This window comes from Xenopus laevis, chromosome 8S, assembly GCF_017654675.1.
Source record: "Xenopus laevis strain J_2021 chromosome 8S, Xenopus_laevis_v10.1, whole genome shotgun sequence".
In the NCBI taxonomy this organism is placed as follows: Eukaryota; Metazoa; Chordata; class Amphibia; order Anura; family Pipidae; genus Xenopus; species Xenopus laevis.
In genome coordinates this window covers 91,113,083-91,126,249 of record NC_054386.1, presented here as the reverse complement: position 1 = coordinate 91,126,249, position 13,167 = coordinate 91,113,083, and the positions used below count along the sequence as shown (strand labels likewise).

Below are 13,167 nucleotides of genomic sequence, written 5' to 3'. Positions count from 1 at the left end.
TGTACCTGTCCAGCCCTTACGTGCCACGTTTTTTGGTGACTTTTTACGGGTTATTTCTTTAATAAATACAGACTATTAGTCGGTATTAGGGATGTAGCGAACTGTTCGCCGGCGAACTAGTTCGCGCGAACTTCGACTGTTCGCGTCCGCCGCAAGTTCGCGAACGTCGCGCGACGTTCGCCAATAGGCGTTCGCGTCAAAATCGTTCGACCATTCGACCATTCGATCGCTAAAATCTAACGATTTTCGTTCGATTCGAACGAAAATCGTTCGATCGAACGATTAAAATCCTTCGATCGTTCGAATCGAACGATTTTCGGATGTTCGAAGTTCGCGAACAGTTCGCGAACTGTTCGCATTTTTTGCCGGTGTTCGCGAACGGCGTTCGCGAACACATACTCGGCGGTTCGCTACATCCCTAGTCGGTATTGAAACAATATTCTCCAGTATATTCATGTTCAAATTTTTTGCTGCTTTTTTACATTTTTTATAAATCAGCCTCTTGAAATAAGTTTATTACACTTTTGAGAACCGAGTTCAGCAGCATATGATGTTAGGATTCCTTCTTAAGACAATGAAATCTGTGTTCCCCGTAGTTAAAGCTAAACATTTTTATTGATTATACCTATATCTTAAAGAGATACTGAGGCCAGAAATTAAACCTTTTTACATCTATTATAACATGGTCTTTGCATGGCTCGGGATATTGTAAAATGAGCGGCTCCGTGATTCTCAACTAGTAGGTTTACCCCAATATTACTTCAGGGGGTGTGATGGCAGGGTGTTATACAGCTGTAACTGTATGCAATGTACAATAGATGAATGCCAGTGGTTCTTGCAACTTAACCATAGAGCTTATTTATTGAAGAACAAAATCCACATAGCAGTTTAATAAGAGATAAGCAGGGACATATAACATCAGTGGATACGGTTATACTCACGGCACTAATGGCCAGTACAGACTCGCAGGGTAAGAGAGAGAGCATCCAGCATATAAGGGGGTACTCCCAGCTTTCAGCCTCTAGCCTAAGTGGAGCTAACTCTGACACTAGGGGGCCGATTCACTAAGCTCGAGTGAAGGATTCGAATGAAAAAAATTCGAATTTCGAAGTATTTTTTTGGTACTTCGACCATCGAATTGGTTAAATTCGTTCGAATTCGAACGAAATCGAACGAATCGAACGAAAAATCGTTCGACTATTCGACCATTCGATAGTCGAAGTACTTCCCCTTTAAAAAAAACTTCGACCCTCTACTTCGGCAGGTAAAACCTACCGAAGTCAATGTTAGCCTATGGGGAAGGTCCCCATAGGCTTGCCTGTGATTTTTTGATCGAAGGATTTTCCTTCGATCGTTGGATTCAAATCCTTCAAATCGATCGATCACAGGATTAGCGCTAAATCCTTCGACTTCGATATTCGAAGTCGAAGGATTTCAATTCGAGGGTCGAATTTCGAAGTATTTTTAACTTCGAAATTCGACCCTTAATGAATCTGCCCCTAGGGGTCAGATTTATCAAGGGTCGAATTTCAAATTTGAAAAACTTCAAAATTAGAATTCAAAAAGACCAACCAAAATTAAATCAAAGTTTTGTTTTTTTGCCCGAATAGGTCCGTTTTCAATCAAATAGGTCTGTTTTAGATCGAATTCAAATCGTACGAATCGAAGGAATATCGCATTTGATCGACTTCGAATTTGTTTTTCAAAAAAACCCTTTGATTTTTCAAAGTCCACCAATTGACTCCAAGTAGGTTCTAGGCGGTCCCCCATAGTCTAAAACAGCAATTCGGCAGGTTTTAGATGGTGATTGGTCGAAGGCAAATCTTTAAAAAGATGGTACATTTCAAAATTCAAATTTTCATAAAATTTTTACAATTTGAATTAAATTTGGACTATTCCCTAGTTGAAATACACAAAAATTCATTTTTTTTTAAATAGAATTTTCACTTCGACCTTTGATAAATCTGCCCCTTAGAGGCACATTTATCAAGAGTCGAATTTCCAATTCATGTGAGTTTTTTAAAATTCCCATAAACCTGAAATGTATTAATAAAATCAAATTTTCTCTGTTTGGACTAATTGATCTGAAAACTCAAATTTTATTTGCATTAGAAAAACTCAAATCAAATTAAAAAAACTAGATTCAAGTTTGGATAATTCAAAATTAGATTTTGAGTGTTTTGACCAAAAAAATTTTTTTCTGAATTCGAATTTTCACTTCGACCCTTAAAAAATCTGCCCCATAGTCCTTACTTCTGGGCAATAGTACCCAAGATCCTAACCCCACTCAACACTCCTAAATAGTGTTAAATAGTGTCACAAATGAATGCACGTTTGTTAGATGGATCTGTTTCAAATGACATTTTCTTTGTTCTTACAGAACTATAAATGAATGACAGTTTGCCCCACCATTTTCCCAAGCAAACCTGTAGCACTGATTCATATCAGTATCAATAAAAAGAATCTGAGTTACTAAAAAAAATGGCTAATGGTCTTCAATCATAAGGATCCACATCACTGGTTGTTCTTTACAAAATGAACTCAGGAGAAACAGTAGGGGGCCGATTCACTAACTTCGAGTGAAGGATTCGAAGTAAAAAAACTTTGAATTTCAAAGTTTTTTTTGGGCTACTTCGACCATCGAATGGGCTACTTCGACCTTCGACTACAAATCAAAGGATTCAAAGTAAAAATCGTTCGACTATTCGACCATTCGATAGTCGAAGTACCGTCTCTTTAAAAAAAACTTCGACCCCCTAGTTCGCCATCTAAAAGCTACCGAAGTCAATGTTAGCCTATGGGGAAGGTCCCCATAGACTTGCCTAACTTTTTTTGATCGAAGGATATTCCTTCGATTGTTGGATTTAAATCCTTCGAATCGTTTGATTCGAAGGATTTAATCATTCGATCGAAGGAATAATCCTTTGATCGTTCGATCGTACTATCTGCACTAAATCCTTCGACTTCGAAGGATTTCAATTCCCAGCCGAATATCGAGGGTTAATTAACCCTCGATATTCGACCCTTAGTGAATCAGCCCCAAAATGTATGCATGAATGATATAATGAATAATGAATGCAAAACAGAATATTTTATAATTTGTAGATAATCTTTGTGTTACAAAATGACAGAAACCAACAAAAGTAGATGACCAAGCTGTGAAAATGTTCAGCCTTCAAGAACAACAGTGACACATAAGCAGAAACCCAGGAACCCACAGTAAATTATGATTATATCATATATAACAACAATGTTTATTTTGATTTAGGAAATTTTACTGAATGCAGAAACAGAGTAATCTAATAGAAATCTGGACATGGAACACATCGCTTGCAGGTTTTTGTTACTAAAATCCATTCTGCTTAAACCACTGAGCCCTGCCCACAACATCATTGGAGTAGTCCTTCCCAGTAGTGTGCATGTCAACGTGTGCATAGTTGTCAACTCTACTTAAACCACAATTGTAAGCTGCAATGCCCCCTAGACAAAGAAATAATATGTTAATTTAAGGTACTGTTGAACAATGGGAAACATTAAAATATATGGTGCAGTCCAAATTCTCTCTAGCATAAACTTAAAGGGGACCTGCCAGTGTGAGAAATAATTACAAATTCATTTCTATTGGGTTTATCAAGCAAAATAAATTTTATTTACACTATAAAAATTATTTTTATCATGTTTCCTTCAATCTTGGAATTACACAATCTCAGCAAGCAGGCAACCACCATTCTGTTATGAAGGTACGCTGTGCATCTTCCCAAATCCTTGTTTATTTGTCAGAATAGAAGACTTGATGAACATGCCATGCGCTGGCTTCACAATTAGATAGTGAGGAGGGAGGGGGAATGAGAGCAGTGCAGTGACATCTAGGAAGTACAGAATGAAAAGTGAAATGAATTGTCTGCAGGCTCGGATTTGTTGAAAGGCCACCTGAGCCCGGGCCTAGGGCGGCAGGATTTAGGGGGCCCAACCACACCAACATTGGTTAAAAAACTATGGGGATATGCAGGAAATACAATAATTTTTTTAATTTCCCATGTGCAAATACCCATTGCTCCGGTCCGATGAAATTTGCATGAAAAAGAGGAGGGGACAGGGGCGACGAATGGTAGTTGGCCTAGGGGCTCCAGTTATGTAAATCCGGCCCTGATTGTCTGCCCTGCCACTTTGCCTGAGAGATTAGATTTTTAAATGCATTTTATAACAGGTATGGATCTTTTACTAAAAAGAATTTGGATTTCATGTATAATTTGAAAATGGATTTATTATACAGCTTTTTTATGACTGGGTAACTGACCCCCTTTAATGGAGTACAATGACAAATGGAGGAGGTTAAAGGGTAAAAATATAATATGAGATGGATAATGGGGGTTGAGGCAAATATAATACAATTAAGGGAATGGAAGGTTTGGAATATAAAGGGGAAACGAAAGAAAGAAAGAATAAAAGAAAGAATAAAGTGATCCAATTGCACAAGGTTAAGAGACAACAGAATAGAAGTGGAACTAGAAGAGAAAAGGGTGTAGAACAGAAGTCATGAGGGAATAAGAACAACAACCTTAATGGAGAACAGAATGGTCACAGAGCAGATGGGTAAAGGAAAGAAGAGATAATAAAGTGGTCAAGAAGCCAAGTAAGTGGAATGAGTATGAAACAAAAAAGGGGGAAAGAGGCAACAAGTCAAAAAGAAGTTGAAGAGAAAGATTTTAGGTTAAAATGGCAAAGCCCAATGGGACAAAGGTTAAATAGAGGAGGAATTTGGAAGACCATAGGAAGAAAAGGGAAAAAATATATAAATGGTAAAATTAAAAAAACATCAGGCGAAAAGAGAATAATTGTGATTAGCATAAAGGCAAAAAAAGAGATGGAAATAAGGAGCATTTGAGTTAAAAAAAATAGTGAAAGAAGCAAAAAAAGCCGACCCTTGTAACTTAAAGAGCTGAATTTCCAGGTTCTCTCTAGTGCAAAGATTGATATTCTGCTCATTGCACTAGCGATGCTGCACCGCTTTGGTTTTACAAAAATGGGTTTGGTTTAAAAACCGGCTGTGATTCCTCCAACATTTAAATCAGACTTTCACCCCCTTTGATTAATTTTTCCTATGCCTTTTCTTATTGTATGGGTATTCTTCCAACCAATTTTTTAGTTGTTGTTTTACATAGACCTGGATAAACCATTTTATTTACTCTGTCCTACTTGAAGCTTGTCATATACACCTATAAAATGAAGTCTGTATGATTTTCATTGTGTGTGTGGATGTGGATATCAGTCTAAAGACTTGACAAGGAACTATATCTGTCAGTAAATAGGAAACAGAAAGTAAAGATGAGCCTCAGAACTTCTTCACTTCTTGCTGTTCAGAACAATAGAGATATATGGCTAGTAGTCTAATATCTCAGGTGGCATTCACCATTGCTCACTGTATGGTTGCCCTTACTGTTGTACTCCTCTGAGAGTAGTAACTATGCTTGGACCTGCCTTTAGCTTGTCCTAGTTTCAGTACAGTCTAGGAAATTTCAAACCTTTGAGCTGCTGCTCTGGGGTCCATCCATGGAATTTCATTTTACAACCCAAAATGAAGTCAACAAGGATACCAGTTGCTTGATCCACATGCTCTTCACTGTCCCACTTTCCTTTTAGCGTATGATGTCTTTTATCTACCTGGAAGCATCATGTAAAAATAATGTTATTTTTTTCAATGATAAACCCACACTCATAAGAAGTTCCTTCCAATATGAACTATATATGAAACCCTTATTTAAAATGATGAACGTTCCTAGTCTACAAAGCCAGCAGTATATTGTATCATAAATCCGTAAATTCACAATTTATAATGTTTCTATTGTTGTTTTTAAAAATATTGTATCTATTCATATTTATAAGTTACAAATCTGTAAGTTTATAGATCAACAGCAACTACCCCTGCGGAATAACAAAAACATAATGATATAATATTAATTCAGACATATATCTGCCTGGAAATGGAAAAAGAAGGAGGTGGAGTTGTCCCAAATCTACTACCTAATTTGTTTCTATCCCTGGGACACCACAAAGTCAAAGAAGGCAGAGTACCCGGGACTGTGGTCTCAAATTTTACTCTAGTCCTAAACTCAAAAAACTATATAAGCCTATTAAGGGTTAATTAACGCTCATATTTGACTGGGAATTAAAATCCTTCGACTTTCAATATCGAAGTCGAAGGATTTAGCGCAGATAGTACGATCGAACGATCAAAGGATTATTAATCCAACGATCGAAGGAATATCCTTCGATCAAAAAAACTTAGGAAAGCCTATGGGGACCTTCCCCATAGGCTAACATTGAGTTCGGTAGCTTTTAGATGGCGAACTAGGGGGTCGAAGTTTTTTTTAAAGAGACAGTACTTCGTTTATCGAATGGTTGAATAAACAATAAAATTTTTTTTAGTTTGAATCCTTCGATTCGAAGTCGTAGTCGAAGGTCGAAGTAGCCCATTCGATGGTCGAAGTAGCCCAAAAAACACTTGGAAATTCGAAGTTTTTTACTTCGAATCCTTCACTCGAAGTTAGTGAATTGGCCCCTTAATCTCCATTTCTAGGAAGTATTTTCATTTATAATAGTTTTTCAGTTCTCAAGACTAACAGGCACCAATATGCATCATCCTAGGCTACACTGAGCATGGTATGAACTGGACTTTGTTTAGAAAGTAGATATGAGGTCTAAAGCAACAAGGTATGAAGGTCTATTGAAGCAACAATACCTGCATTAGGCCAAATCCATTGCCATGATCTCCCCAACCATCCTTGAGCACTGCACCAGCACGACTTTCCCTTGATATTATCCCACAGATTAAAGCAGGATCTACTTTTGCTTTTGCTGCAGCTCTTAATATGATTGCTTTGTACTTCTGCATCCTTGGGTTGTCAGTCTGGGCCATTTTATGAGATGCTGCAACACCTTAAAATACAGGGGGAAACGATTGGCAAGATACTGAGCTGGAAATGATAATAAGAACATACTCTTAGGTTTAAAACAATACCTTTTTTTCATATAAGTGCCCCATATAAGTGCTCCCTGTGCTCTGGGCTGCTGTTGAGCAGCTAATCTTAGAGGTGTTGCTAATCATCAAACAGAAAATGAGGTTCATATGTCATTGAAACTAATGCTACAGGGCTAATTATTAATTTCTAATGTTAATTGTGCTGTTTTTGGAGTTGCCATGTAATGAGAGTCTGAAATAATTGCTTATTAGTGATGGGCGATTTTATTCGCCAGGCTTTGCTGCAAAAATTTGCCGGTGTCAAAGTTTGTTTTTATTTACTACGGCGACAATTCTGACGCCGGCGACAATTAAACGCACGCCCATTGACTTTAAGGCATGTAAAATTGTCACCGGTGTCGGAATTCACGTTTTGTGAATTTTTCGCCATTACACGAATTCCGTGGGAAATGTGCACATTTTTTGGCAAATCAAAATGGGACAAATTCGCCCATCACTATTACTAATGAGTCTTGTATTGTGACTTTTAGATTCTCTACATGCAGTATACAATATATTGTGAGTTGGTCCTTAAGTTCAGGTAACTAACAGCATCCCAGAGCATGTGCAGTGAATCAGCAAAAAAGAAGATGGGGAGCTACTGGGGTATCTTCATATTTACAGATCTCCACTGCTAAAGGGTTGTGGTTGACTTGCGCTGGTACAGAACCCCAAAACACAATGGGGGTTATTTATAAACACTGGGCAAATTTGCATCAGATGATTGCTTTCAGTGTTCAACCTGCAGCTGGTTGAAAAAAGCTAGTTACTGATTGGTTGCTATGGGTTACTGCCCAGGTGCAAATTTGCCCAATGTTTATAAATGAGCCCCAATGTGATTAATATGTACAGATATGTTGTATTACATATTTTGCACATGCTAATTAACCTGGCAGAAAAGATGGATTTAAGACCTTAATTATAAATCCATGGCTCTTACAGATGTTCTCTTGTCACAGTCAATAGGAACTTATATTGGATTATGAGGAATTCTATTGAAATGTGTCACTGTATGAGCTCCCATAAAATCACTGAAAAGGTTAAACCTTCGACGGACTGAGTCAGTTCAGGGCTAGGGAGAGGAAGCTGTTTCCCATTGCCATGTGAAAGTGGTTTCTGGCAATTTGGTAATTGGCTGGGGTGTGATTTGTTCCTAGTCTCTAGAAAGATAAGTGATCATGTGTTACCTCTTTGTAAACGTCTTTCTGGATGGGGTGGTCAGAGTTGGAGAGCCTGAGGTGGAGGTAGGACTTGGTAGGAAAGATCTGTAATAGCTTACTCTAGGAGTAAGAGATAGGATCAGGGTAGCTAGTACAGCAGCCTGCGGCTCCAAGGTGCAGACTACAAGGGTTGGTACCCACCATTGTTAATTGTCATCATAGGCACTCAAGCGGTTAGGCACAGGAATTGGAGAGTCTGGAGTAAGGTAGCACTCTAATGGGGGAATGTAATAAAAGTCGGCAACAGAAAAAATATTTGCAATGAGAAAAGGTATGCCTTTGTGCAAACAAATTTCCATTTGCCCAAATTTAATATGTCTTTTTTGAACCCAGAAACTGTTTAGCAACCACTTCTGTTTAGCGACTAGTGTGCAGTGAATGTAATAAAACTTCCTACTGAAAAAGTTGTTTGCTCCAAAAGATTACGCAGCCTTCAAGCACTTCTTAAAAGTGGGCGATGCGCAATTAAAATTTGCAGTGCGATAACAGTTTAAGGAAGAGTATCATCACAAAGTGCAATTTTTTATTCTTATTTGGGCAAATTGTTTTGCTCTTTGCAACTTTTTTTACATTCCCCCATAAGTATCTGCTAGGCTGGGGACTAGTTCACCTATAAGTAGTGATGGGCGAATTTATTCGCCAGGCGCGAATTCGTGGCGAATTTGCGCGATTCGCGGCAGGCGAATAAATTCGCGAAACGCCCGCGAAAATCCGGCGAAAAAATTCGCCGGCGTCAAAAATTTTTTTTCCAAAAAAACGGGCGCCGGCGTCAAAAACGGGCGCCGGCGTAAAAAACGAGACGCCGGCGCCGTTTCGCGAATTTTTCGGCGAAGCGAAACGGCGAAAATTCGCCCATCACTACCTATAAGTACTGCCTCTTCGTTGTAAATAAAACTTTGAGACCATCTAAGGTGTAACTATTCGAAGTATCTGTAAAGTTACTAAATATTCTACTGTTTGGGAAGAAATGTGGAAGTGCCCCCTTGGCTAAGTGCTTTCAGACTTCTCAGAAACCCAACACTTGCCCTCTGCAGTACAGTTTTGTTCTTACCTTTCTCTTTCAGTTTGTCTTGTTTGGCTGTTGCCTCCGAAGCTCCAGTGGTTTCAACTTTTGTTAAGTCACCATATTTTGAGGCTAGAAAAATGACAGATACATAATAGTACAGTCCTCTGGTGATACAGGAGGTCACTGACAGATCACAATGTAAATATAGGTATTTGTGAATACATGTGACAATAATGTTCTGGTTACTAGTAGAATGTAAAAGTATTTGCATTAATTAAAGTCACTCAGCTTTTTTTAATCAAGGAAATATGTTTTAAAGTGGACTTATCACCCAGACACAAAAAGCTGTATAATAAAATTCCTTTTCAAATTAAACATGAAATCCAATTTCTATATTTTATGAAATCATTCATAGCTGTTGTAAGCTCACTTAAAAATCTCAGCTGTCAATCAAATATTGTCTGCCCCTCCTCTATGCCTTAGGCATGGAGGAGGAAAAATGTTTCAAACATTTTTTAAGTCCTTTTTTTGTGACAAAAAGTCACGCAATTTCCCTCCCACCCCTAATTTGCATATTTGCATATGCAAATTAGGATTCGAATTCAGTTCGACTGGGCAGAAGGATTTGCCCAATTCTGAATCCTGCTGAAAAAGGCAGAATCCTGGCCAAATCCCGTACCGAATCCTGGAATCGGTACATCCCTAATTTAGACTATAAAGAGTGCTTTGGGCACTAGAATCCCCTTGACAAAGGACTTAGGGGGGTATTTATTTATTAAAGTCCAATTTTTTTTTGGTTTGACTTTTAAAGAGGAGAAACACAATTTTTTTCGTAAAAAAAAACCTATAATTTTTTGGCATTTATTAAACTCCAATGGTGTTAAAAGTCAGAATAAAAAAGTATTCCAACAAATCCCAAAAATGTGTACATTTTTTCACAATTTTAATAGATTTTTTTCCACACAAGAGGAGGGGGGAAGTCTGTACAGATGTAGTTGGGGTAGTTCCAGAAAATATTGAGAACTTTTTGGATTTTGATAAATAACTCCCTATGGAGCAGATTTATCAAGGGTCAAAGTGAATTTGAAGTGAATTCGAGGGAATTTTTGAAGTAAAAAAACTCGAAATGTGAAGTAATTTTTTGGATACTTCGACCATTGAATAGGATACTACGACTTCGACTTCGAATTCGATTCAAAGTAAAATAGTTCGAATATTCGACCATTTGATAATCAAAGTACTGTCTCTTTAAAATAACTTTGACTTCAATACTTGAAGTGCTATGTCAGTCTATGGGGACCTTCTAGAGCAGTTTTCTAAGTTTTTTGAAGTCGAAGAAAAATCGTTCGATCGATCGCTGAAATCCTTCGAACCGCTCCATTCGAACAATTTAATCGTTTGACCGTTCGATTTTACTTCGACTGCAGGATAGCCAAATTAGATGAAAAAAAGTTCGAATTCGATATTTGAATTTGAAGTATTTTAATTCGATGGTCGGATGTCGAAGTATTTTTAACTTCGAAATTCGACCCTTGATAAATCTGCCCCTTAGTGTTGGGATATTCTCCCACATGCCAACTTATCTGCCTTGCAAGCCTGAGTGCTGCTGCTTTCTATGTGTGTTTCTCACTGTGTTTGGTATGTACTCATTAATAGGCTTCAATGACTATGTAATTATATGTTGTTGTAAATATATGCTTTATTAAACCACCACCTGACATTTGAAGTTTTTTTTCGAATCCGAATGGAATACAATTCGATTTTCAGGTCAGAACCATTCGATCGAATATTAGACATTCAAATCTTTTCTTAAATAACCTCCCAGTCGAGATTGTGAGTATATTTGAATTTAAAAATTTTCACATGAATTCGAATTTCGACTTTTGATAAATGGGCTCCCCATGTTACTGTTACAAGCTACAATTCGGGGTTCCTCTTAGGTGTTACATCAATGTTGATAGATATTGATTGATGAATCAGTTGTGAGTTGGATCTCACACAGTTCGTTTTGCAAAAGTACAAATACAAATGGAAGAGTAAACAATTTTTTCTACCATTATGCTGAGAAATTCAGCCAATCAAACATTTGAGCAAACCAACTCCAAGGTATTTATTTGGGTCACATCTGCTCAGTACTTATATCTTACAAGAGCAAGTCATTGCACATTAGTAGTGATGGGTGAATAAAATCGACAGGCATGGATTCGCGTCGAATTTCCGCATTTTGCCACCCGCAAATGTTTTTGCGAAACGGCGTCAAATTCGCCAGCGCAAAATCCGCCAAGACAAAAATAAAAGTTGACGCATGTCAAAATGATTCAGACGGCCATTGACTTTAATACATTTGGACTAAATAGTCGCGCATGTGAAAACTGACGCTCAGTAACGGAGCTAGGTGGGGGCGGGCCCTGGTGCGGGCCATGCAGCCAGGCCCGCCCCCACCCTCGTCCGTGTGATTTTACTCTGCGCCTGCAGCAGACTCCAGCCGGGGGGCCCTGCGGGGATGCGGGCCCTGGCCCAGTTGCACCCCCTGCTCCCTTGGTAGTTGACGACCATTGACTTCAATACGTTTTGCAAATTTTTGCCATTATTGTGATTTTTTTCAATGTTTTGCGCAATATTCGGCGAAGCAAAACAGGACAGATTCGCCCATCACTACACATTAGCACATTTTTCAAGCATTTACATGAGGAGTCGGTGGTGCTAAAAGCAAAAATGACATAATTAGTAGGGACACCTCTCCTGCATGCGTGTGGTCTGCACAATGTGTATTTGCACCATAAAATCATTATAATGCATTTAATACTAGGGGTAATAGACATTTTGACATCTTCCTGCTGAAAATGAATAGTGCAGTAAGAGCTGGACAACAGTAGTTTTTTTTCTCCAGAAATGTATAAAAGCCTATTTAAACAGAAATTAGCTGAGATTTCAGGCATTTATTCAAATGGAATAAAGATCATATCCTTACCCATATTGATGTTTTCAGGCTGCTAACAGTCAGTTCTTCTAAATGCACGCTTACAAGTGTCAACGCTGTCGATAGCTATTATTTATATAGATTTAATTAAGGATCCACCTTGTTGTTAATAACCAGGTTGGATCAGACAACACATCTGAGTCCACACCTACATTGCTAGTGTTGTTAATAGCTGCTGTATAGAGATGTTATTGCAGATTCTTCATCTGGGGATTTTCCTGGAGTGTTAAGTCATTAAGCACAATTTCTGTAAACCACATGACTACTGTGCAAAGATTTGCCACGAATTTTTGTATATATACATATATATTTGATTGCGGCTTTTTCAAGGCTATAAGATCGCGCAGTCTATTTGTAAAAAATCTAAATGGGAAAATTGGACCGAGTGTTTCAAATGAAGAATAATGACAATTGTCAGCATGTACTCCAAATTGTGTATTAAAGACCACAGGGATTATACGTTCACAAGGGCAATTGCAGTGTGTTACAATGTACACAAAGTTGTGCCCGTTCAACCTGCACACATTGGGGCGCATTGATAAACTTTGCGCAGGGCAGAATGGTTTGCACAGTGAATATATCTGCCCTTTGCATGGATAAAAGTGCTGTATTTAATGTGCAAACAGAATTGTTCGCACTATGAATGTCCATAAATATGGTAAAAACACAAATTGCAAATATTTATGTGTATACTCTGCATTTGAGTTACGCCATGACTTCAGTGGCGGGAAATTCGCGAAAAATGCGCCCATCACTATTAGTGAGTTGCGCAATGCAAACGATTGGAGGTGACACCATTACCACTCTGCAAATGCTAGCCACAACTTTACTAACATGGCGGTTGGTGCATGTTTTGTTGTGTTGCGAGCAAATACGTCAGACATACATTTATATTTAAATTTACATTACTTTGTGCTGAAATCATAAATGAGCCTATTTTTTC

The 13,167-nt window shown here is 38.2% G+C and overlaps 1 protein-coding gene across 1 annotated transcript; it reads right to left on the bottom strand.

The window, feature by feature from the left end:
* Nucleotides 1–3,074: 3,074 nt before the first annotated feature.
* LOC121397550 (lysozyme g-like) lies at nucleotides 3,075–12,374 on the bottom strand. Its single transcript, XM_041574387.1, has 5 exons — nucleotides 12,216–12,374; nucleotides 9,290–9,373; nucleotides 6,740–6,936; nucleotides 5,523–5,661; nucleotides 3,075–3,480 (listed from the first exon to the last, which is right to left on the bottom strand). Exons 1-5 carry the CDS (start codon nucleotides 12,217–12,219, stop codon nucleotides 3,347–3,349), a joined length of 558 nt encoding a protein of 185 aa, XP_041430321.1. The 5' UTR covers nucleotides 12,220–12,374; the 3' UTR covers nucleotides 3,075–3,346.
* Between the last annotated feature and the right edge of the window lie 793 nt (nucleotides 12,375–13,167).

What these genes read in the sequence shown, in the direction of transcription:
- LOC121397550 (XM_041574387.1), bottom strand. An exon ending in AGACAAACTGAAAGAGAAAG is followed by an intron (nt 6,937 to 9,289) that starts GTAAGAACAAAA and finishes CTGTATTTTAAG; the next exon opens with GTGTTGCAGCATCTCATAAA. An exon ending in CCCAGAGCAGCAGCTCAAAG is followed by an intron (nt 3,481 to 5,522) that starts GTTTGAAATTTC and finishes TTCTTTGTCTAG; the next exon opens with GGGGCATTGCAGCTTACAAT.